A 21,809-nucleotide genomic window follows, 5' to 3' on the forward strand; every position below is an offset into this window, starting at 1 on the left:
GCTCAGAGATGTGAAGGGACTTCTCATTCAGCAGAGAGCAGTGGGTCAGTGCTCTTGCCCTAAAATCTCCTAGAGTCATCCATGGGGCATGTTCCCACATTGCTGGATGCGTATAGCCTCTTTCCTCACCCACTGGCGTGGCTGGTCAATCACGGTGATGCATTGGGTGTGGACAGTGGGCCTGGCACGGTGAGGGAACACGAGACCTGGCCTGGCCTGGGCCGGCGGTTTGCAGCACGTCCACATATAAGGGCTCCATTTTAATGTCAAAAACGTTTGGGGCCTCACATGCCACTATTTGATTTTTAATATCCGCTGACTGAGACAATACCCAAAGACAGAATCTGCTCTGAAATCAGCAACACTTGGAAATGGATTTGTATTTTATTCATCACAACACCATCCGGACACTCTTGAAAAAAAGTTGTACGTGTGTGTGTGATGTATTATTGATTCCATCTGCCCACACTCTTTTGAAAGCACATACAGCTTTCCAGACCCTTTACTCAGAGGCCCTCAGGGTCTGATGCCTGCAGGCTGGAAGCCTCCAGGCAAAGAAAATTATGCAGGCCAGGAGATCAGGCTCAGATCTAGAGTTGGCTTTTTACCAGCCCTGTAGCTGTAGGTGAGCTACTTCATTCCCAGGAGCCTCAGTTTCCCTATCTGTAAAATGAGACAGGGGCTCAAGCAGTATTCCTGACAAGGAGGCCAACAGAAGTGTGTGTGTGTGTGTGGGGGGGGGGGTGCGTATTGAAATCCAGAAAGAAACTTCTTACTGGTGCCAAGGGCTCCCACCTCCTCCGCCAAGAGAGGAGGATCCCAGTCCTCCTCGGAGAGAAACCTGCTGTAGCTCTGACAGCTCTGGGTCTGTACTATTTTATACCCTTTTTATATGTGAGTAAACTGAGGCTCAGGGAAGTGACATAACTTAGAACATGATCTAAAAGTCCCCTCCGGATCCACTGCAAGTCTGAGCTTGGTACCCAACCTCACTTCCTCACAGTGCCCTTGTGAATCTCTTAGCTCCCTCAGTATTCCCAACAGCTTCCTGAGGCAGAGCTTTATTGGGCAGTTGTTAGATGGGGAAACTGAGGCACAGAGTGACAGCGAGTGGCTGAGCCAGAACTAGAACACTGATCTGTTGGACCTCAACTTGGTCTGGTAGTCTTTACCACAGGGAGTGGGGGCAGGAAGATCATGGCAGGGGCTGTCTTGGGAAATAATAATGTTGATGGTAATGAAAGCAGACGGTCCGGTTTCTTACATGGGGAAGTGGCACCAGAAAGTGTCTGGGTGGCAGAGCTGGTGGAAAGAGCCACAGTGTCAGGGTTTCAAGCACATGGATGGGCATCACTGGCAAGCAGCAGCAGTTGAGTTTGGGGTTAGGGGAGAGCCTGCTAGGTGTTGGCTGTCTAACATCCATCATCTCTTCCCTCTACACCCCTCTCAAGAAGGCAGTTAATTTTTTTTTAAGATTTTATTTATTTATTTGACACAGAGAGAGAGAGAGCACAAGCAGGGGGAGCAGCAGGAAGAGGGAGAAGCAGGCTCCCTGCTCCATGTGGGGCTCCCTCTCAGAACTCTGGGATCATGACTTGAGCCGAAGGCAGATGCCAACTGCCCAACTGAGCCACCCAGGCGCTCTAAGAAGGCAGTTTATTAAGTTCATTTCACAGATGGGAAGACTGAGGTTCAGAGAGATCACTCTATTGTTCACCAGCTCCTAAAGAGATGGTGGGAGATCCAGAAATCAAAACCCACTCTTTCAGCCTCTTAGCGTGAGACTCTTTCCCTGGCCACATCCTGGGCAACCCTGGCTCCATTAATAGCTTGCTCTGGGGTACGGAACAGGGGAGCCGAGAAGTACCCTCAAGGCCCGATCCCTGCACCCCCAGAGGCCTCCCTGCCTTCTCTCTCAGGACCCCAGGCCAACCGCTTCCCACGAGCCTTCCTGGGAACCTCGAGCCTGTCATCCACATGGTGTTTATTGCAGAAATCATCAGGAAGGTGGTATCACCCCCTCCCTTGTGCCGGCCCCGGGTGTCTCCTGACCATGGGCCACCCGAGTGTATCCAGCTGATGGAGCAGTGCTGGGAGGAGGCTCCAGAGGACAGACCCAGCCTAGACCAGATCTACACCCAGGTCAGTGCTTCCCAGGCCACTGCTCACATGAAATGGCTGATCAGTTCACCTCACTTTGCCCAGTAGGAGCCAGACTCTACCTCTGGGGCCTAGAAACCCTGTGTAATAAGGGGGCACAGGCCAACACCATCACTCTTGAGGGCTGGGCCTGAGGTCTACCCCCTGAGGAAAGCTTTCTCAGAACCCCAGGTTCTGGGGATGTTGGTTGAGTGCCTTCCTAAGTGTCAAGCCCCATGCTAAGTGTTATGCTTACTTCATTTGATCTTATAACAGCCCTCCAAAGAAGCACTATTATTATCTTGGCCTCATAGGAGAGAAACTGAGGCACAGAGAGGTGAAGGGCTCACCCAAGGTAACTCAGGGAGTGAAAAGTGGGGCTGGAATCCAAACTCGGGTTGGCCTCTCTGCAGAGCTGGTGCTGTACACCTCAACCCTTACTGGCCTCCCGGCACCGGAGCACACAGGCCCTTTGTGGCTGTGGAGGCAGTGCTGGTTCCCCTTGTCCGTGAGTGGAACCTGTGAGGGGCACAGGTGCCTCCCCTTCCCCCCACCAAAGTCTGCCTTGGGACTTGCCACAAGAGGGGTGAGGCAAGTCTGTACGAGTTTGCAGGGCGGTGGTGGAGTGTGCGGGCCTGATTGAGCTGGCTCAGGCTCCCACAGGACCAACCCATCAAGCCTGCGGTGACAGCTTCATGCCTCCCCTTTCTGCCCTCCACTCCCCAGCCGCAGGGAAACGTTGCCAAGGAGAGGCTCAGCAAGCAAGAGGGGCGTCCAGACAGGTGATGTGGGAGCGAGAGCCAGGAAGACAGACAGGAGGAATGCACAGGTGTCCTCCGAGAACTGCCACCCCTGACTTCCCACATCCTCTTTCCACCTCAGCTCTGGCATCAGGGGTGGTGTCCCCCTTCCACAGATGAGAAATCTGGGTCTCAGAGTAAATGAGCTCTCAGTGGCCACAGTGAGGGTGGGTTGCTGAGCTGGGACCAGCAGCCAATTCTTAAAACACGAGCCTGGAGTCTATCCAGGGATCAGAGATTGCCATGGCCAGCGGCAGGTGACTGTGGGGACAGATCCTGCCCAAGGCTCTGGGGCAGAGAAGTCAGGGACAGACATGAGGTAGGGTGAGCACCATGAGGGCTCCAAGAGCTCCAGGAATTGCATCACATTGCGGGAGTGGGGGTGGGGGGTGGAATGGAGGTGGGGGATGGGGGGTTGGGGGGAGGGCTCTGCTAAGAGCCAGAATGCCTGCATTCACATCTATCTGCAATTTACTTCCTTGCCCTTGGGCAAGTTGATTGCTCTATTGAACTTCAACCTCCCTAAAAGTGGGCCTGGAAAGACTAACTCTGGCCTGACTTGCCATACTGGAGTGACCATCAAGTGGGATAACTAAGTTAAAACGTGGTGGTTCTCTGAGAAAGAGATAGTGGATGAGGCATTAGAGAAAGAACACTGATGCCAAAATCAAAAGGCTTGGGTTCATGTTCACTTAACATTGTTCTGGGATATGTTAATATTGCTAATGCAATTAAGCAAGAAAATGAATATCAAAAAGGGAGAAGAAAACGATTGCTATCTGTAAATCCTATGATTGTGTTCCCGGGCAACCCGAGAGAAACAGTGGAAAACACATCTAAAATTTTAAAATAATTCAGTGGCGTGGCTGATGATAAAATTAACATATGGAAGATCTCAATTTGAAACTCAGTCCCGCCATTATGAGGTCCTTGGCAAGTTATTTTACCTCTTGACCTTGATCTTGGTTTTTTCATTTGTATTATGGGAGCCTTCCTTGCCAAAGTGAACCTCCGGTCAGCATTGTGTCCTTGGAGTCTCAAGGTCAGCAGCTGCCATGCCCACCCTGAGTAATCTTTAAAGCTTGCACCCCTGCTTTTAACAGGCAATACAAAATAGATGCACGTTAGCGGCTGCTGCCACTCCCCACCTCATAGGCGTTTGGTTGAGAGAAGTGGTACTAATGGAGGTAAGATATGCACATCTACACACATGCACACACATGCATATACACACACATACACACACTAAGCTGCTGGATTTAGCAGGAATGTACTCCTTCACTTTGGCCATCATTAATTTCCTTTTCTCACTGACTGCACTTTGGGAAGGTGTGAACCAGATTGGGGAAGGTTCTAGTAAACCTTTTTTGGGAACACACTGCTATATTTCCTGTAAGCTTTTCATTGAAGGTATGATTGATGACCACACATGAATGTCCTCCTATGGAGACCTAAGAGAGGTATTTCTCTTTGTTCAGCAATCAGCAGTAGTTGTGTTTCTTTTGAGCAACCAATTTAATGCTCCACTGTCTCATGGACTCTGGATTGTGTAATCTATATTTCCCTCTTTGTTGCTAGGAAGCTCATGTCCAAAATTGTGAACACTTCTAGCATGCATTTTGCTACACCAAAGTAGAAAGCATTTATTCTCCTTTTGTCCCAGTGTTTTATCATTTTATTTTGTAAAACAAAATTTTTTTGAACAAGGAGAGAAATGGAGAGGTAGAAATGATTATATACATAAATAATCTACTTATATCCTTTCTATAGATCTGTTTATCTATGCATCCATCCTTCCAACCATCATATCCACCCATCTGTGTATTTAACTATTCATCCAATCATCCATCCATCCACCTGTCTATCATCTATCATCTGTGTATCCATCCACTCATCTGTCCATCTATCCATCCACCTTTGAGAAGAACAGAGAATGTCTCTTCTATAGTGTTGTTGTGAGAACCAGAGCAGTAGGATCAGTGTTTGTTAATGGTAATGCTATGCTGGGCACAGTCCCCTTTGTAAAGTCATCTCCCTGCCTGCCCGCCCCATACAGAACTAACTCACTTTTCCTCCCATCTGTCTGTGCTTTCCCTTCTCAGAGCTGCCATCCCTTGTCTGTTCCATATCTACTCCCCACCAGCAGAGCTCCTCCAGCCAGGGATTATGTCTGCTTCTTTCCCGTGGCCCAGATTTCCAACCTGAGAGTGTGTTCACCTTCAAGGATGAATGGGGATTTTTGTTCTATTTTTCAGTTCAAAAGCATCAATCAAGGCAAGAAGACCAGTGTTGCTGACTCTATGCTATGGATGCTAGAGAAGTATTCCCAGAACCTGGAGGACCTGATCCAGGAGAGGACTGAGGAACTGGAGGTGGAGAAGCAGAAGACAGAGAGACTGCTCTCTCAGATGCTCCCTTCGTGAGTGGCCCCTTAGGGCTTGATTGGCTCTGAGCATGGGACCTGGGACATAGTAGGTGCTCAGTAAATCTAGGTTCTATGAATTCATTCAATTTATTCATTATTTATCTAATATATTTTCATAGAGTCCTTTTATGTGCCAGGCACTATGTTGCACTTTTAAGTATTAATTCTGCTACCTCACTCCCTTGAGAGCAAGGAGAGAGCATGGTGTCCCCCATTGGATTTCAGAGGAAATAATGTCCAGAAAGAAATAGGTCTTTGTTGGGGGGTGCCCAGCACACAAGCAGACCTGACCCAGATCCCCTGTTTCTCAACCCAGAAATTTCCCCCCAGTATCCATCCCTCACCTCCAAACTGTGGGAAGAGGGTCCTCCCACCTCGTCACTCTGGTCCTTCCCATTATTTCAGGTCTGTGGCTGAAGCTCTGAAAATGGGGGTACCTGTGGAACCAGAGTACTTTGACCAGGTCACCATATACTTCAGTGACATTGTGGGCTTCACCATCATCTCAGCCCTGAGTGAGCCCATTGAGGTGGTCGGCTTGCTCAACGACCTCTATACACTGTTCGATGCTGTTCTGGGCAGCCACGATGTGTATAAGGTGAGAAGACCAGGAGGCTGGCATCCCACCTCTCCTTTCTTTACTGCTGGGTTTGTGGTATACATTCACTTCTGGTCATTTATCTGTGTGTTTGTATCAGTTAGCTATTGCCATGTAACAAATAACACCAAAACCCAGTAGTGTAAAATTATAAGCATTTATTATGGCTCACAAACCTATAGGTCAGCTGGAAAGTTCTCTGGACTCAGCTGGACCACTCTGTGGGCAGTTGTGGGTGAGATAGGAAGTTCTGCTGATCTTTGCTGGGCTCTCTCACATCTCTGGAACCTTGAATGGAACAGTACATGGTCTGTTAGCCTCAAGCAGCCTGGTTGGTATCGTTCACCTGGTGTGGCAGGGTTCCGAGAGAGAAGGCAGAAGCACAGAAGCCTCTGGAGGTCTAAGTTGGGATTGGATGTGTGGCTGTTTCTGACATATTCTATTGGTCAGAGGAAGTTAAAAAGTCAACCCAGGAGCACCTGGCTAGCTCAGTCAGTAGAGCATATAATTCTTAATCTCAGGGTCATGAGTTCAAGCCCCACATTGGGCATAGAGTTGAATTAACAAAAAAGGCCAACCCAGATTCAAGAAAGGGGAAATAAAATCCACCTGTGCTAGGCAAGGGCCAACAGATGATTCATCTCCTATGCCTCCCGTCAGGGAGCTCTCAGTGCTGTAGATGAGAGAGGAAGACAATCCATAGTAAAAATGATGATCAGGGCAGGCAGAGGAGGCGAGAGGGCCCCCAACCCGGCTAGGGATAGATATGTACAGTAAAAAGCAAGAAAGGCTTCCCAGAGGAGGTGCTGTCTTGCTAGTGCTGTCCGATCTGGGTGTGGTTGCTCCAGGCAAGCCATGGAGGAGCAATGTGCCAAAGCTGGAGCCTTGGGAGGATGGGCCCAGTGAGTATGAGGAGTGCTGAATGGGTTGTAATGGCTGGACATGAAGTGGCCCAGTGGTGGAGTGGGCGGTGGCTGGCTGTCAAGACCTTCCATGATTGAGTTCCTATTCATCTCTCCATCCTGGGTCTGAGTCCCAGCTTGGCCACCAGCTTCTGTGTAGCTTCGGGAAAATGGCTTCCCCTCTCTGGACTTCTGTTTCCTCATCTATAAAATAGGAATGATGATCCCAGCCCTAGGCATTTACAGATGATGGTGGATCCTGTCCCCCTTGAAGAAGTGCTGTGTAAATTGAGACTGTAAAAGTGAATAGCATCCTAGCCCTCTGTGCCTGCTGTGTGGACCCCACCCTGATCTTGCCCCTTATGCTGATCCAGTTGCTGGATCTTGGGTCACTCCAGATACAGTGAGGGTGGGGTTGGGAGAGAGCTCCCCAGAAACCACCAGACTCAGACTCCACTGACCTCAGCCTTCTGTTGGGACCCACCAGTCACCTTCCAGCCACAGCCTCCAGGGAGGCAGGGACAGGCGAGGGTCAGGCCCTGGAGCAGAAGCCAGGACAGACAGGAGGCCTGGGCAGGAAGTTTCAGAGGCAGTCTGCTGATAGCATTATGTACAGTATCCCAACAACAATAATTGCCGGTACTTATTGAGTGCTTACTGTATACTGGACACTAGTCTAAGTACTTTTATATGTACTAGTTCATTTAACCATCGTAACAATCTGTGAGGTAGGAGATGGTGCCCCTAATGCATAGATGAAATGGGTGATTAACAGGCTTATCTAATTACATATTTCCAACGGGTTGTGAAGCTGAGATTTGAACTTGGGCATTCTGATCCCAAGACCCCCTCCAGGGGGCTCACCATCCTCATGACATGGACGTCCTTAAGATAAAGCCCAGGTTCATAGGGGCCCACAAGACCCCCTAAAAGCTGGCCCCCTTTACCTCTCCAACTGTACCTCTGGCCACTCCACATAGACCTCTGCATTCCTCACACGTGCTTTGCTCTCAGGACCACCAGGCATTTGTATATGTTGTTGCCTCCTCCTGGGACACTGCTCTCCCACCTTTTCATCTGGTTCCCTCCTACTCATTCTTCTGGCCCTGGGGTAGCTTCCTTCCCCTCCAAGACATGGTTAGGAGTTCCTGTGTGGTGCTCTCCTAAGTACCCCTGGGCAGCATAGCCACACTTTATGGCTCTAACCCAAATCACTCTGTCCCTAGAGCATGGCAATGTCCAAACCATAGTAGGTCCTCTGGAAATATATATTGACTATGTGAGGAGCTTGCTGAAGCCCAGAGAGGAAAGTGACTTGCCCAAGGTCACACAGCCGGTAGGTGGTAGAGACAGGACAAGACCTGCAACGTCTACCACCACTGCCCGGCTCTGTCTGCTACAGTGCACAGCCTCACACTGGGCCTCAGAGACCTGAGCCCCCAACACTGCATGGACGTGGCTTCCCTCCTGCTCCCTTCTCAGGAGCCCACACTCCCACCCCAGCCCCTGGTTTGGAGGTGTCGTCTCTCACACTGGCTGCATGTCCGTCTTACTTCCAGAGCCGCCCTGGCCCTGTGGGCCCCAGGAAAAGATTCTTCATCTCATCTTGCTCGGCCCTGCAGCTTTGATGTGCCCTGAGTCACCCCTGGCCTTGTCTCTTCTTCTCCTGCTAATCTTTTCTCACACATGTGTCCCTCCCAGCTCTGAATCATGCTTTCTGATCTGCTCTGAACCCTGGCCAAGAGGTCTGCATCTTTCTGGCAGAATGAAATGAAATAAAACAAGGCCCACACGCCCCTCCAGATGTGGGGGAACAGGCAGCCTGTTCCTGATGATGTGCGAGCGCGTCTCTCATCACTCACGCCATCCGCCTCGGTTTCCCCTCCGTCCCCAGCAGGATCTGGTTACCTGCTCTCTAATCCGGCCTGGGTTGGGAGGCAGCCAGGCGATCATTTCCTGGTTCCGCTGGGGTTTGTGGTTCCCTGCCAGCACGCACTGAATAAGTACTTTATGGACATCGCCCCAGAGCAGAGCCCAGGTGGACCACGGGGGCAGAGAGGACTTACCCCAGCCAATAGCCCCAGTGGGCGAGACTGGCCTTGGCCACACTGCCAAGCGACCCTGGGCAGATCACTTGGCCTCTCTGAATCTCAAGCTCCCGTTTGTAAAACAGAGACGAAAGTGCCCATGGCTTAGAAGCGTTTCACAGATTGAGCAATGCGAGAGGACGTGCTATGGTTCATTCATTCACCAACTTCAAGCCGAGCACCACCATGTTCAGGGGCTAAAACAGAGTGGGGCAGGGGCCGGGGGTGGGGCCCAGTGTCAGTCAAGCATCTACAGAGGACTGGTGCAGCCTAGGGACTATCACAGGGATGTCATTAACCCTCCCAATGGCCCGCAGAAGAATGGGCCATTATCCTTTCAGATGCAACACAGGTTCAGAGAGGTAAGTAACTAGGCCAAGGTCACACAGCAAGTCAGTGTCTAGAGTTGGAATTCACATCTGTGTTTGCTAGTGTGGAAACCTTTGCCTCACTCCTCTGGCCGTGTTCTCCCATCTGCAAAAGGACCGCAGCTGTGTATACCCTTGTTTGCAGCTGAGTGCCCACTATCATAGGGGTCTTTGAGTCAGCATCACTATGGGTCTGAGCTCCTAGGGGCCTGTGCCTGGTCGTATTTTTGTCACTGGAGTTGTAGGGGTGATTGTTAATGACACCAATCAGGTGAGCTCAGGTGGGAGGCAGGCGGATGGAGGGCTAGAGGTCAGTTTAACAGCTTAGAACAACAACCATGTTCCTCATCCCCAGTCTGGGTCTTAGGTCACCTAACAGAGGCAGCGTTGGGTCCCCAAAGTAGACATACTCTCTCTGAATGGCAGCTGTACACTTGGCGGCTAGAAGTGGGGTCAGTGAGCTGTAGGTCTCCAGGGCAGCCCCTGGGAAGCAGGAGGGACCTACAGGCACGTGCTTACCACGTGCAGGGCAAGAGCAGAGGGAAACCCCACACCACAGCCACTCTCCCCGAAAGAGAGAGGGAAAGGGCCCGAGCCATGTGTAATCAAGAGGCAGCACAGCATACAGGCTCTGGAGCTGGACTGACCCAGTTCAAGTCTGCACTGCGTGACGTTGGCAAGTGACTTCATTCTCTGGCCAGCTGCCCCCCTGCAAAGTGGTAATAGAACCTACCCCGCAGAATTCTTGTAAAGGTCTACGCGTTAATATTTGTGAAGGGTTTGGAACAGCATCTGGCATGTAAGAGCTGCTGTCCAAGTACTTAAGTGCTACGTCCTTCTTCCAAACTTGACAGATCATGTGTTCTTCCTCCCATGGGGGAGAAGTGGGTGGGCAGAGGGAAAGCCGGGCTTGATCATATTTTTCCCTCCTGGGGTATGGGGTGGGAGGTCCTCCGTGGAAATGTGCACAGAGGGGAGTAGCCATGTCCGTGCCACATTTGTTGCCAGCCCACCAGCGCTGGGTGGGCAACAGCTGGTGATGGAGAGCAAGGTGGAGCTCACAGCCCGGAGGAGGGAAACATCTGGTGACCAGGGAGATTTTATGGACATGATGAAGTGGGAGCCGGGCTGATGGAGGGCTTGGATCTCAACGAACAGGGACTGAGAGCGAGCATTTTGGGCAGAGGGACCAGGCCATCAAGTAAGCACTGGGTGTCTCTGCGGACAGCAGAAAGATTCCCGTGGGCAGAAACATGGGGAACCAGGAGCAACTGTTAGGAATTATTCAGGAAATTCTCCAAATCATGGGAATTCCTGATTGCCAGGGCCCAGGGAGCAGATGAAGGTATCTGAACAGAATGTGGCATGATTCAGGCAGGTCACTCCCTGGTTGGGGTAGAGATAGCCTGGGTGAGGGAGAGGTTTGGAGGGTGCAGGTAATAGGGCACAGTCCACAGCAAATGTGTGAGAGATTTATTGAATTACAACGCCCCCTATGGGCAGGGATATTATTATTTTATTATTATTATTACCCACCAGGTGCTGAGGAGAGCAGATAGGCCAGGCCAGGACTGCTCTGCTCCCCGGGTCCTGGGGGTGCCAGCATTTGCTCGCTTCAGGAGAGGCAGTGCAGGAGCTGGGCTCTTTAGCCTGCAGAGGGGAAAACTTGGGTGGGGCCGGTGGTGGGTAGAGTTGCCATCTTGAGTGGCCTGGCCCATGGCAGAGAAGAAGGCCACAGTACATATCTGTGTCCCCAGTACCTGAAACAGAGAAGGAGCTTGGGAAGGGTTTGTGGCTGGAGTTCAGGAGGTGGAGCTGAAACCAGCGGGTGAAAGGCAGGTTTCAATTCAACTCAACTTTTGAAAATCAGAGTTACCCAAAGGAAGAAGCAGCCACCTCTAGAAGGGGGGAACTTTCCTATCACAAGATGTAAGCACGCTGGGCCAGCCACTGAGGAGGCAGGAGGCAGGTGGGTGGACTTCAAAGCCCATCCAAGTTCTGAGATTCTGGGATTCTTTCATCTCCAAAACCATTAGCCAGGGAAATGATGATGATGACCGTGGTGGTGACAGGAGTCTCCTATCCATTGAGCATCTATGATGAGCCTAGTTCTTTAAAAAAAATTTGTTTAGGTAATATACAGTGTACTATTAGTTTCAAGGGTGGAATCTAGTGATTCAACACTTCCATACAACATCTGCTGCTCATCACAAGTGCCCTCCTTAATCCCCAACACCTGTTTCACCCATCCCCCCACTTCCCCTCTGGTAACCAGGGCCTAGTTCTTTCAATACTTTATCTTTAATATGCATTCCACCTAAGAGGAAACTGAGGCTCGCACAAGTGGGCTGCCCAAAGTAAATGGCAGAGATGGGGATTAAACCCACATTTATATGATTCCGACCCTACATTTTTTTCTAGTACATTTTGGAAAGCCTACTAGGTGTACTCCTTTTCTAAACCCCCCAGGGTATATATGGGTCCAATGTACACGCGCTCCTCTCCAGATGAAGAAGTCCTGACCTGTCGCTGTGGCATTGTGGAGACAGGGTGCCTATGTCTCCTGCCAAGGCGCTCGTGGCCTGGGGCCGGTGGACAGCAGATAGGCACGGTCACCTGCAATTCAGACCAAGGCAATTTGAAGTGTGCAGATCTAACTGTTGCTAGAGCACTGGGATGGGAGGCCTGGTAGAGACGGCACTGTGGGCCAGAGACTTGAGGGGTGGGTCAGGGGTCCTCAGAAGGGCCTTGTGCGGACTGTGGGATAGTCCAGGGAGGACGTGTTCTTGCACTGGAACATGAGGGCTGTGACTTCTAGGTGGAGACCATCGGGGATGCCTACATGGTGGCGTCGGGGCTGCCCCGGCGCAACGGGAGCCGGCACGCGGCTGAGATCGCCAACATGGCCCTGGACATCCTTAGCTCTGTGAGAGGCTTCCGGATGAGGCATGCACCTGAGGTGCCTATTTACATCCGGGCTGGCCTGCACTCAGGTATAAACAGGGGTGTGGGGGGTGACGGGCCAGACCACCCTCCCAACCCTGCCAGGGGCACTGGCCGGGGCAACCCCAGTGGTGTGCTTCTGGAATTCTGAGATTCTAAAACTCTATGATAGAAAATTTGACATTTGTTTTTTCCTTCTAATTATTTGAAGCTTCTGAGATGTTATAAGTCAAAGAATCTGTGATGCTCAGTTTCATACACACACACACACACACACACACACACACATTTTGTCTCAGCATCTGTCAAAGTCATCTGAGGCCATGCTGAGGAGCTGATAGTCTGATGGAAGAGGCAGGACAGAGACCTTCTGTGGCTTTGCAAACAACTAAATGTTTGCTGGGATGAGTCTAGGAGAGATCTCACAGTCTGTAATACAGGCTTCTCGGGCCCCCACCCCTTCCTCCCTCCATGGTTTCACCTGCAGGATAAAGTCCAAATTCCTGCCCCCCCCCCCCACAGCTTCCCAGATTCCATCCAACCTCGTCTCCTGCCACCTCCCACTTGCCACTCCAACCCCACTCAGCTGCTTGCAGCTTCCCACAGACATGTGCCTCTCTGCCTCTGTGCCTTGGCACCTGCTGTTCCCTGCCAACTCATTCTCTCGTCCTTCAAGATACGGCTCATTACACTACCTCTTCCAGAAAGTCCTCTGGGCTGGGTCAGACTCCCTTTTCTGGGCTGCCACAGCTCTGGTGCTTCCGTCTTACAACACTGATCACAGTTTACACGTCTCCTCCTACCCCCAGCAGGCTGGGAACTCCTCAAGAGCAAAAACTGCCTCTGATCTATCTGTGTCCCCCTATTGCTGGCCCAGAGCCTGGCACAGATACATCTCTTCTCTAGGTATAGTTGCAGACAGCATATAGCTTTATCTTCACCCCCAAGCTGGAGCCCTGGAAGTGGGGCCGAGATGGTAGGGGTTGGAGGGGAGGGCAAGACTGTCACGGAACCTCTCTTGGGTCCAGGACCTCCTGGAGTTCACTGGGCACATTTGAGTTTCAGGGCCCTGCGTGGCAGGGGTCGTGGGCCTCACCATGCCGCGGTACTGCCTCTTTGGTGATACTGTTAACACTGCATCCCGGATGGAGTCCACAGGACTGCGTGAGTGTCTTATATTTCTATCTTGCCTGGGGGAGGACGCTCAATGACCCCTGCAGCCTGGCTATTTGAAATAGTGCTTAGTAACCAAACCACCACCTGGTGGCAGTGTACCTCAGCTGTCAGTAAAACAATTATATGGGGATAACCTATGTCACTGGTTCTTTTAAATTTCCGTGGGGCTTTTGCGATGATCTCATGAGGGAAGACATGACTTGAGAGGCAGGAAGCCTGGGTCCTAGCCCTGTCTGCCACTGGCTTGCTTAAGTGTCCTCGGGCAAAATACTCTTCCTCTAGGTCTTGGTTTTCACATCTTTACAACTAGGAGATCCCCTCTCAATTTTTTAAAAAATATTTTATTTATTTATTCATGAGAGACACAGCGAGAAAGGTAGAGACACAGGCAGAGGGAGAAGCAGGCTCCATGCAGGGAGCCTGACGTGGGACTTGATCCTCGGACTCTAGGATTATGCCCTGGGCTGAAGGCAGCGCTAAACCGCTGAGCCACCCAGGGATCCCCCCTCTCAATTTTTTAATGCCATTTTAGGCCCTTGCTGGCAGCAGAGGCCACTCTGATGGCTTGGTTAGAGAAGGTATAAAAATTGAAGTCCTAGGACCTCTGCTTCTGGCTGTGTAAGTTGTGTGCTCTGTTGTGTCATTTGGTACACATCCTGCCTGACTAGATGTGCTGGCTCTAGTGGGAGCCCAGCTCTTAAAAGAAAAATAACTGCTTATCTGCTCTGACTCAGCCTTCACAGACTTCCTTATAAATGAAAATTATGTTCCTAGGAGTTCTGATTTCATCTTGAGTTCCTCTTAACACTCATTCTATATAATTTGTTTTTCCTCAAGGCCTCTAATTTAGTGACCAACAGTCTACCAGAGGGACAGGAAGGTCAGGTGAAGGGCATGTATGGACCAGAATTGTGTATGTCACTGGCTGGAACTGGGGCTGTTACAGGTCTTAGTATTACCAAACACCAGGTATGCTGCCACCAGGTGGTGACTTGATTACTATCTTTCTCATCAGCATACAGAATTCACGTCAGCGGAAGCACAGCCCAGACACTGCGCAGCCTGGATGAAGGCTACAGAATTGACATCAGAGGCCAGACTGAGCTAAAGGTAGGGGACTTTCTTTCCTGGAATTGATGGAAAAATCCCCCCCGAATCCAGTTTCTGTGGGCAGCATGAGAGATTCTTACTCATCTGACTGATATAGAAGGAAATGCCTGCCTGTAGTTGAGGTTGGAGCTGATCACCTTACACATCCTCATCACTCCCCAAACTCTCAAGAACTGTTTCTTCCTGGAAACCACTCCCTCAATGACTCCTCATAGAAAGAAGGACCAGGATTGAGAAGTTACTTTTTTTTTTTAAGATTTTATTTATTTATTTGTGAGACACACAGAGAGAGGCAGAGACACAAACAGAGGGAGAAGCAGACTCCCCACAGGAAGCCTGATGCGGGACTAGATCCCAGGACCCTGGGATCATGCCCTGAGCCAAAGGCAGATGCTCAACCACTGAACCACCCACGCATCCCTTTGAGAAATTACTTCTACTGATGACATACCTGGGCGGCAGGCTGGTGCTCAACATTAACATATTTATTGCCACAGTAATAATGAAAGAAGGATCAATGGCCCCATTTTATAGTTGAGGAAATGAAATTAGGCAAAATCATTCGCCCAAAGTCACATAGCTTGTATGCCAGATCTGACGGCTCTAAAGCTTGTGCTTTCTCCATAACATGATCGGGTTCCTACTCATCCCTCAGAGCCCAGGAGCAGATCTCACCTGTCACGGAAGCCTGCCCGGACCCAGGTACACCCATCTTCCTTCTCCCCAGCAGTCACTATCATGCCTTCTCTCTGTACACCCCACCGGTCCCATGATCGCCCTCTGCTGCTGCAGGTGTGTCACTGGGTTACACCTGCCCATGAGCACCTCTGCATTTTTAAAATGTTAACATTCAATAACGGTAAGGGCTCGTATTCCTACGAGTGAGTGACTTTTCTTCCTACCCTACCACCTCTCATTCTCCCATTCCTCCCAGTCAGGCTGGTGGTATGACAAGAGCAGCCTAGGCATTCAAGGCCCAGAACTATGAGTGAGCCCTAGAAATTGCCTGCTCCCTGGAACTCACTTCATCTCGCTGTGAAATGTCAGAGCAGGAGGGTGCAGCTCAGAGAGGAGCAGCAACTTGTCCATGGTCACACAGCCCCTGAGGGCTGGCATGTGTGGAATCCTTTGCTCTGGAGGTTATGGCAGAGTGAGCCGGAATGAGTCTTGTATGGGGGGAGCTGGCACGAGATGTCCTGAGGAACAGAGGATTCTGATGCCAGAGGGGAATGCAGAGAGGGGGTGGGGAGGGCAACAGGCCAACCTCACATTCTTCAAGATGGCCTGGGGGCTCTGCAGGGCAATACCCATCCCTGGCCAAGGGTGGGGTACAGAATCTATAGCCAGCCAGCCCTGGCCCCAGGGCCCCTAATGCTCTCTCTACTCCTAAGTTCCAGGCAGTCGTACCCTCATTCCAGGAAGCAACCAGGTCCTTCCCAACCAGTTTGGGAAAAATCACAGATCGTAGCATCTTGGGATCTCAGTTTTCCAGATCTGCTGGTCATAGAATTCATGATTTATTATTCATTTACTTCTCTAATAGATAAATATTAATTCACATAATCCTCACAACAACTCATGAGGTATTGAGGAACAGAGAGGTGCGGGAATTTGGCCAGAGTACACAGCTAGCCAGGGATGGAGCAGGATTTGGACCCAAAGAGTGTGGCTCCCACTCCCGCCGCTCTGCTTAGAACTGAGCCCTTTCCTCTGGCCTCGCTCTGCCCAGGAGGTGCGCTCAATCCCCTTCCCTCTCTCCTCCAGGGGAAGGGCGTAGAGGAGACCTACTGGCTGGTGGGCAAGGCAGGCTTCCCTGGGTCCCTCCCCACGCCTCTGGACATCAAACCTGGGTGAGTACCAGGAGTTTCCCCCCAAAGCTCGGCCCCCCTTTTGTTTGAAATTTGATATTCATTCTTTCTTTTCTGATTATAAGAGTGTTATCTGCCCAATGCGGGAAACCTGGAAAACACAGGATTCTTTAACGACGAGAAAGTCGGTCACCTCTCTCCGCTGCGAGACAGCCTGCTGCTGACGTTGGCGTGGGGAGGTCGGGCTGCCTGGCTAGGGCCTCGCTGACCTGTGCGCTGGTCCGCTGGTCCGGGCCGGGCCGGGCACTTCAGAACCGCGCATCCCTCCGGGCTTCGGATGGCAACACGTGGGTGCGCCGTGGGCGGCTCGGCCTCTCTCGCTGGGCACGACGGCACGAGTCCAGTCCTCCCACTCTGAGCCGGTCACGGGGGATGCATGGATAAAAAGTGACTGGGCCACTTTTGTGGTTTGTCGCCATTCAGGCTATTTCTGCAGATGAGGGATTTAGAGATCAAAAAGCAGGCACGCTTTCAGGGCCAAGTGAGGCAGATCCACAGAGAGCCTGTGCCTGCCTGGCAGTTTGGCTCTTCCCCTTGTCCTCTGTCCTTTGTGACCCTATGTCCTTCCCTGAGGGCAGTGAGGATGGGTGGCAGGAAAAGCTGTTGCACTGCCCCGTGCTCTTCTCAAGCAGTAGACAGGACAGGCCACAGGGGGCCCAGCGCAGGGCGTCTGGGGGCTGCCGATGGCTGAAGTGACAGCTTCCCCGCAGGGACCCACAGACTCATTGCAGGTGTAGAGGCTGAGCCCCACGAGTGTCCCACAGCACCAGCGCATCAGAGCTTCCAGCCCAGGGTTTTCCATCATCAGAACTTCTGACTGGCTTCTCTCAACTCTCCCAGGATGACCCCCGCCCTGCCCCGCCCCATCTCTTAAGGACAAGATGTATGCGGGACACACACGTGTGTCCTGGGAAAAGACCAGCACTAAAGCGGCCCAGGAGGACGGGCTGGTGTGGGCAGGGGCTCCTGGCAGGGAGATGCTCATGGAGGCCGTTTCCTCTCCACCTGCTGTCTGGGGGGCCCAAGGGAATCTCTTGAGTACCCTTCCCCAGCACGGAGTTGGGGAGGGTTCCAGTGCAGCAGAGCTGGGGGGAAGGGGTGGACGGACACACGCTGGTGTACTGGCCAGGGTGCAGGACACACAGGGGCACCCTTTTTATAAGGACACCCCAGCCTCCTGGGTACAGAAAGCTTCTGCTTACAGAAAGGCCTCCACGCCGCCCAGGGTCCCTTCCACTTTGCAGACTGCCTCTGTGGGGACGGTTTGCTGGGGCAGCAATGTGGGGTGAGGAGCATGGTATGGCCTGGGGCCTTCCCATGTGCCATAGCACCCTGGCTCACCCATCCCCAGGAGAACAGCTCCAGCCCACTGCGTCCTTCCCACTTCCACCAAGGCCCTCTGCTCCAGCCCACCTCTCGTGCCCCTCAAGGAGCCTCCCTGGCCTCCTGGCCTCCCGGCCCCCCAGCCTCCCAGCCTCTCAGCCTCCAGGTGCTCCCAGGTTCCGCCCCCACAGGGAGCTGCTCTTCTCAGAAGGCCTGTCTGCTGACGGTGACTTCACTTCCTCACCCACTGCTCCCTGCCCAGCCCCCGCAGTCTGACTTCTACCCCACGTGCCCAGAAGGTCTCCAGTGACCTCCATCCATGTCACTAGGTCCGTGGGCAGTTTTAGTTCTCAATCCGATTGACAGCTCGGCAGCATTTCCCCTTTGCCCTCCCTCTTCCCAGAAATCTGCCCCAGGCCTCCCAGCTGTGCTCCTTCCTTCCTCTCCAGCTCTCAGCTCTCCCTCCTCAGGCTCTGGGCCAGCCAGCTCTGCTCCTCTCCGTGACCCTGCAATGCGGGAGTGGTGGTGGTGGGGGGGTGGTCCCTTTCCATCTGGATGTGCTGATGACATCTGTCACAGGCTGATCAGCCTGGCCTCCCCTCTGGAACTCTGGGCTGTAGAGCTCATGCTGTCCCTCACCAGACCCTTCGGGAGCTCCACCTGGCAGCCTGGCCCTCTTTCAGAGCTCTCTCCTTGTGGGTGGCCTTGCCATCCTCAGTCAGAAAGGTGGAGGACGCTGTCCTAAAGTCCCCAGGACCCCTGCCTCCAACACACCCCCGCCTGAGGGCTTCACCTTGGCATCTCTCTTCTGGCCCGCAGCAGGGGCTGCTCACCATTCCCCCTTCCACTGTGCCCCTCCACCCAGACTACCTGGCAGTTGGAGCAAGGTCTTTTCTTTTTTTATTTCATTTATTTATTCATGAGAGACACAGAGAGAGGCAATGGCATAGGCAGAGGGAGAAGCAGGCTCTCTGTGGGCGCCTGATCAGGACTCTATCCCAGGACCCCAGGATCACACCCTGAGCCAAAGGCAGACACTCAACCACTGAGCCACCCAGGTGTCCCTGGATCAAGGTCTTAAGTACAAAGTTACCATGATCCATAGAAGATGCCCTGGTTGACACCCTCTAGGGCTTCCTACTGCTCTGAGGCTCGAGCCCAAACTCTTTCACCCTAGCCTGGAGGCCTGCTCCCCTGGGCCTGGGTCTGCTCCTGGCCTTGGCTCTTTGGAACACAAGCATACTGCCTGCTTGGGACCTCCTTGCAGTGGCCTTAAAACACCCTGGAAGTCTCTCTAACTCAGGGCCTTTGCTCCTGCTATCCCCTGTACCTGGAATGCCCTGGCCTGCTCCCTTCCACCCTGCAGGCCTCAGCTCTGATGCTGCTCCTTCGCCAGGCAGCTCTGATTGCACGTGTGAAAGGAAGCCCTGGTGTCACCTCCTTCTCATCTCCTAGCACTACATCCCCGTAGCACTTGCTGCTTCCTGACACTTCTTTTTGATTCATTTTTGGAACTTTCCCCTGCTTGCATCAGCCCCAGGAGATATGGCTGCTGATGCACCCGCAGGTCTTCCAGCAGCAGCAGCCTAGGGAAGGGGCTCTCTGAAGCTCCCGCTGCCTCCCATCAGCGCCCTGGCTCACCCCATCCTAGGAGCAGGAATAGCAGGTCTGGCAAACATTTGTCATCTTGAGCTCCCTCAGCTGATGACTTTTCCACTCCCTGATGGAAACTTTAGAAAGTGCCAGAAACGTTTTCATCGTCTTGGCTCAGGGAGAGAAGAGAGCTGAGATTAGTCCCAGTGAGCTCCGCCTGACTTGGGAGCCCCTCAGGCCTTCAGGCAGGCAGGGGAGAATCGGCACCCACCTAGCCCACGGACTCAGACCTAAGACAGGGCCCACAAACGGAGGTGTGCATCCATGTGTGTACACCCACATCACATCTGTCGTGGGCATCCAATACATGCACAATACATGTGGCAAGGCCACCTGAGGCCCCTCTGCTTGCCTGGAGATGACGTCTTTCTCTCTCTCTCTCTCTCTCTCTCTCACACACACACACACACACACACACACACACACACACACAGAATCTCTGCAGGAAGGGCTTAGGGAGACTTATCTTGGAGTTGTATTTATAAGGCAGTTACCAAATTTTTACTTGACCTAGATGCTATAATATATTTTCTTAAAGTAGAGTTTTCTAAAGCTGCTTTTATCCTCACTTTCTGTACTTGCCATACCTGCAGAAGTAATTTAGCTTCATACTTTGGGATGTTTGGGGAAGCTGGTGAAGATCAGGGCAAGGACCAAAGCCCCCCTCCCATGTCTTGGTGTAGCCACAACAGAAGTGCCCATGGAAGTGCCTTCTGTCTCATGTCACAGAAACACTCCACAGAATGGTCCCTTCTCTCCCCACCTACCCCTGCCATACAGGCTCCAAAGTGCTTCCTGCCAGGATGATGTGACACCCTGGCTGTCAGTCAAGCCTTGCTCTCTTTTCCAAGCAAGGGACATAACCCTAACCTGCCCTCCTTTTTTATTTATTTATTTATTTATTTATTTATTTATTTATTTATTTATTTATTTATTTTCTAATCTGCCCTCCTTTAGGCACTGAAGAAAAGCAAATAAGAAAATGAAAGTGTGTGCAGGGTGGGGGTCCAGGGTCCCAATCCCAGTTATACCTCATGCCCCAAGAGTCACAGAGCCCCCTCAGCCCACGGCATTTGGCTTCTTCAGCTCACATGTGGAGCGGGGGATGGAACTGGGGCTGGCTCTCCATCTCCTGGAAGGCTGCTGGGCACGAAAGCCCCACATGCACATGAGTCTGCGACACTTCACCTCTCTGAGCCTGGTCTGGGTATGCCCCTGGAGGGACTGCTGCAGGGATCAGGAGAAGCCCAAGCAGAAGGGGCTCCTTACAAGAAGGGCACCCTGTTGTTCTGGGTGGTGGTATTATTATCCTTGTTTCTCCTTCTCCCCTAGGGATCCCTGGCAGGACCTGATCAACCAAGAAATCAGGGTGGCCTTTGACAAAGCACGCCAGAGCATGGCCAGGCCTGGGAGCTCGAGTAAGGCCTTCGCTGGGCCCTGAGGAGGACAGAGGGGCAGAGGCCTGTGCCAGCCCAGAAACTCTTGTGCCTGGATACCCCCAAACCCTCTCCCTGCTGCAATCCCCACAAAGAATTCTCTTGCTGAGCAACCTGGCAGCCAATAGGGTACTCATTACTAAGTGCCCTAGAGCGATATTAATTGATGCATTCCAGTATGAATCCTGTGGGTAAACTTGCCTCTTGACACAAAAACAATAAAAATAGAAATATTCCCTCCCTTTCACGCAGTGCTTTGTTCTTGACAAATCGTTTTGACTCTGAGAGCTTGTTATCATAGAGCTGATTATTCCCCACATCAAGAACACTGTTCCCACTGTGTAGCTGAGGGGCCTGGGCCCCGAGGGAGGAGGCCCTGTGCCCCAAGTGGCACAGCTGTCACAGGGAAAAGCAAGACAAGGACCAGGAGCTAGAGCCAGGCAGATGAGGGTCCCAGATTTAGATGGATAGCCTACTGACGTCACCATCCTTCTGGGAGACTGTCATCTCTAAAATGTGTTGACAAGGCCCATGTAAGACCTGTTCCTGAAACAGGGCTCGACCACAGCAAACACTATAAGTATGTTGCCTCCTTCTCTGCCTCTCCTGCCCTCGCCAGCCTAACCCTGTGGGTACCTGTGAGCACTGTGTTGGGAGTCCAGGTCTTGGGCTCCCAGAATCTCAGGGGAAGGAAGGGGAGTAGAGTGATAATACCTTAGTTCTTAGGAAAATGAGACTTCTGTCTTACAGAAAAAAAAGCAAACAAACCCGCAACCAGCTCATTAAACTGGCTTCTCACATCAAAGCGTGCTCACCAAAGCCCCCAGGCTGATTTCAGAGCGGGCAGACAGACGCAGGTGGAATTCATTTCCCTGACTGAGGGCAGAGGGCCAGGGGCCAGGGGGCCGGGCCAGCCCTAAACAAACTTGTCCTTCTTCAAAAGACCCCTTGGGAAGCAGAGCTGGCACGATACCGAACTGG

General features: G+C 52.1%; 1 protein-coding gene across 1 annotated transcript in view; it reads left to right on the plus strand.

The window, feature by feature from the left end:
- The window catches only part of LOC485179 (guanylate cyclase D-like), a 38,031-nt gene extending 17,000 nt beyond the window's left edge, over positions 1–21,031 (plus strand). The window contains exons 11-18 of the mRNA XM_038569340.1: positions 1,994–2,142; positions 5,195–5,358; positions 5,770–5,962; positions 12,138–12,312; positions 13,328–13,426; positions 14,454–14,548; positions 16,313–16,398; positions 20,725–21,031. Of these exons, the coding sequence (XP_038425268.1) occupies positions 1,994–2,142; positions 5,195–5,358; positions 5,770–5,962; positions 12,138–12,312; positions 13,328–13,426; positions 14,454–14,548; positions 16,313–16,398; positions 20,725–20,833 (1,070 nt within the window). The 3' untranslated portion in view covers positions 20,834–21,031. The remainder of the gene's footprint in view (positions 1–1,993; positions 2,143–5,194; positions 5,359–5,769; positions 5,963–12,137; positions 12,313–13,327; positions 13,427–14,453; positions 14,549–16,312; positions 16,399–20,724) is intronic.
- Positions 21,032–21,809: the final 778 nt, after the last annotated feature.

The sequence above is a fragment of the Canis lupus genome, chromosome 21, assembly GCF_011100685.1.
Source record: "Canis lupus familiaris isolate Mischka breed German Shepherd chromosome 21, alternate assembly UU_Cfam_GSD_1.0, whole genome shotgun sequence".
Lineage (NCBI taxonomy): Eukaryota > Metazoa > Chordata > Mammalia > Carnivora > Canidae > Canis > Canis lupus.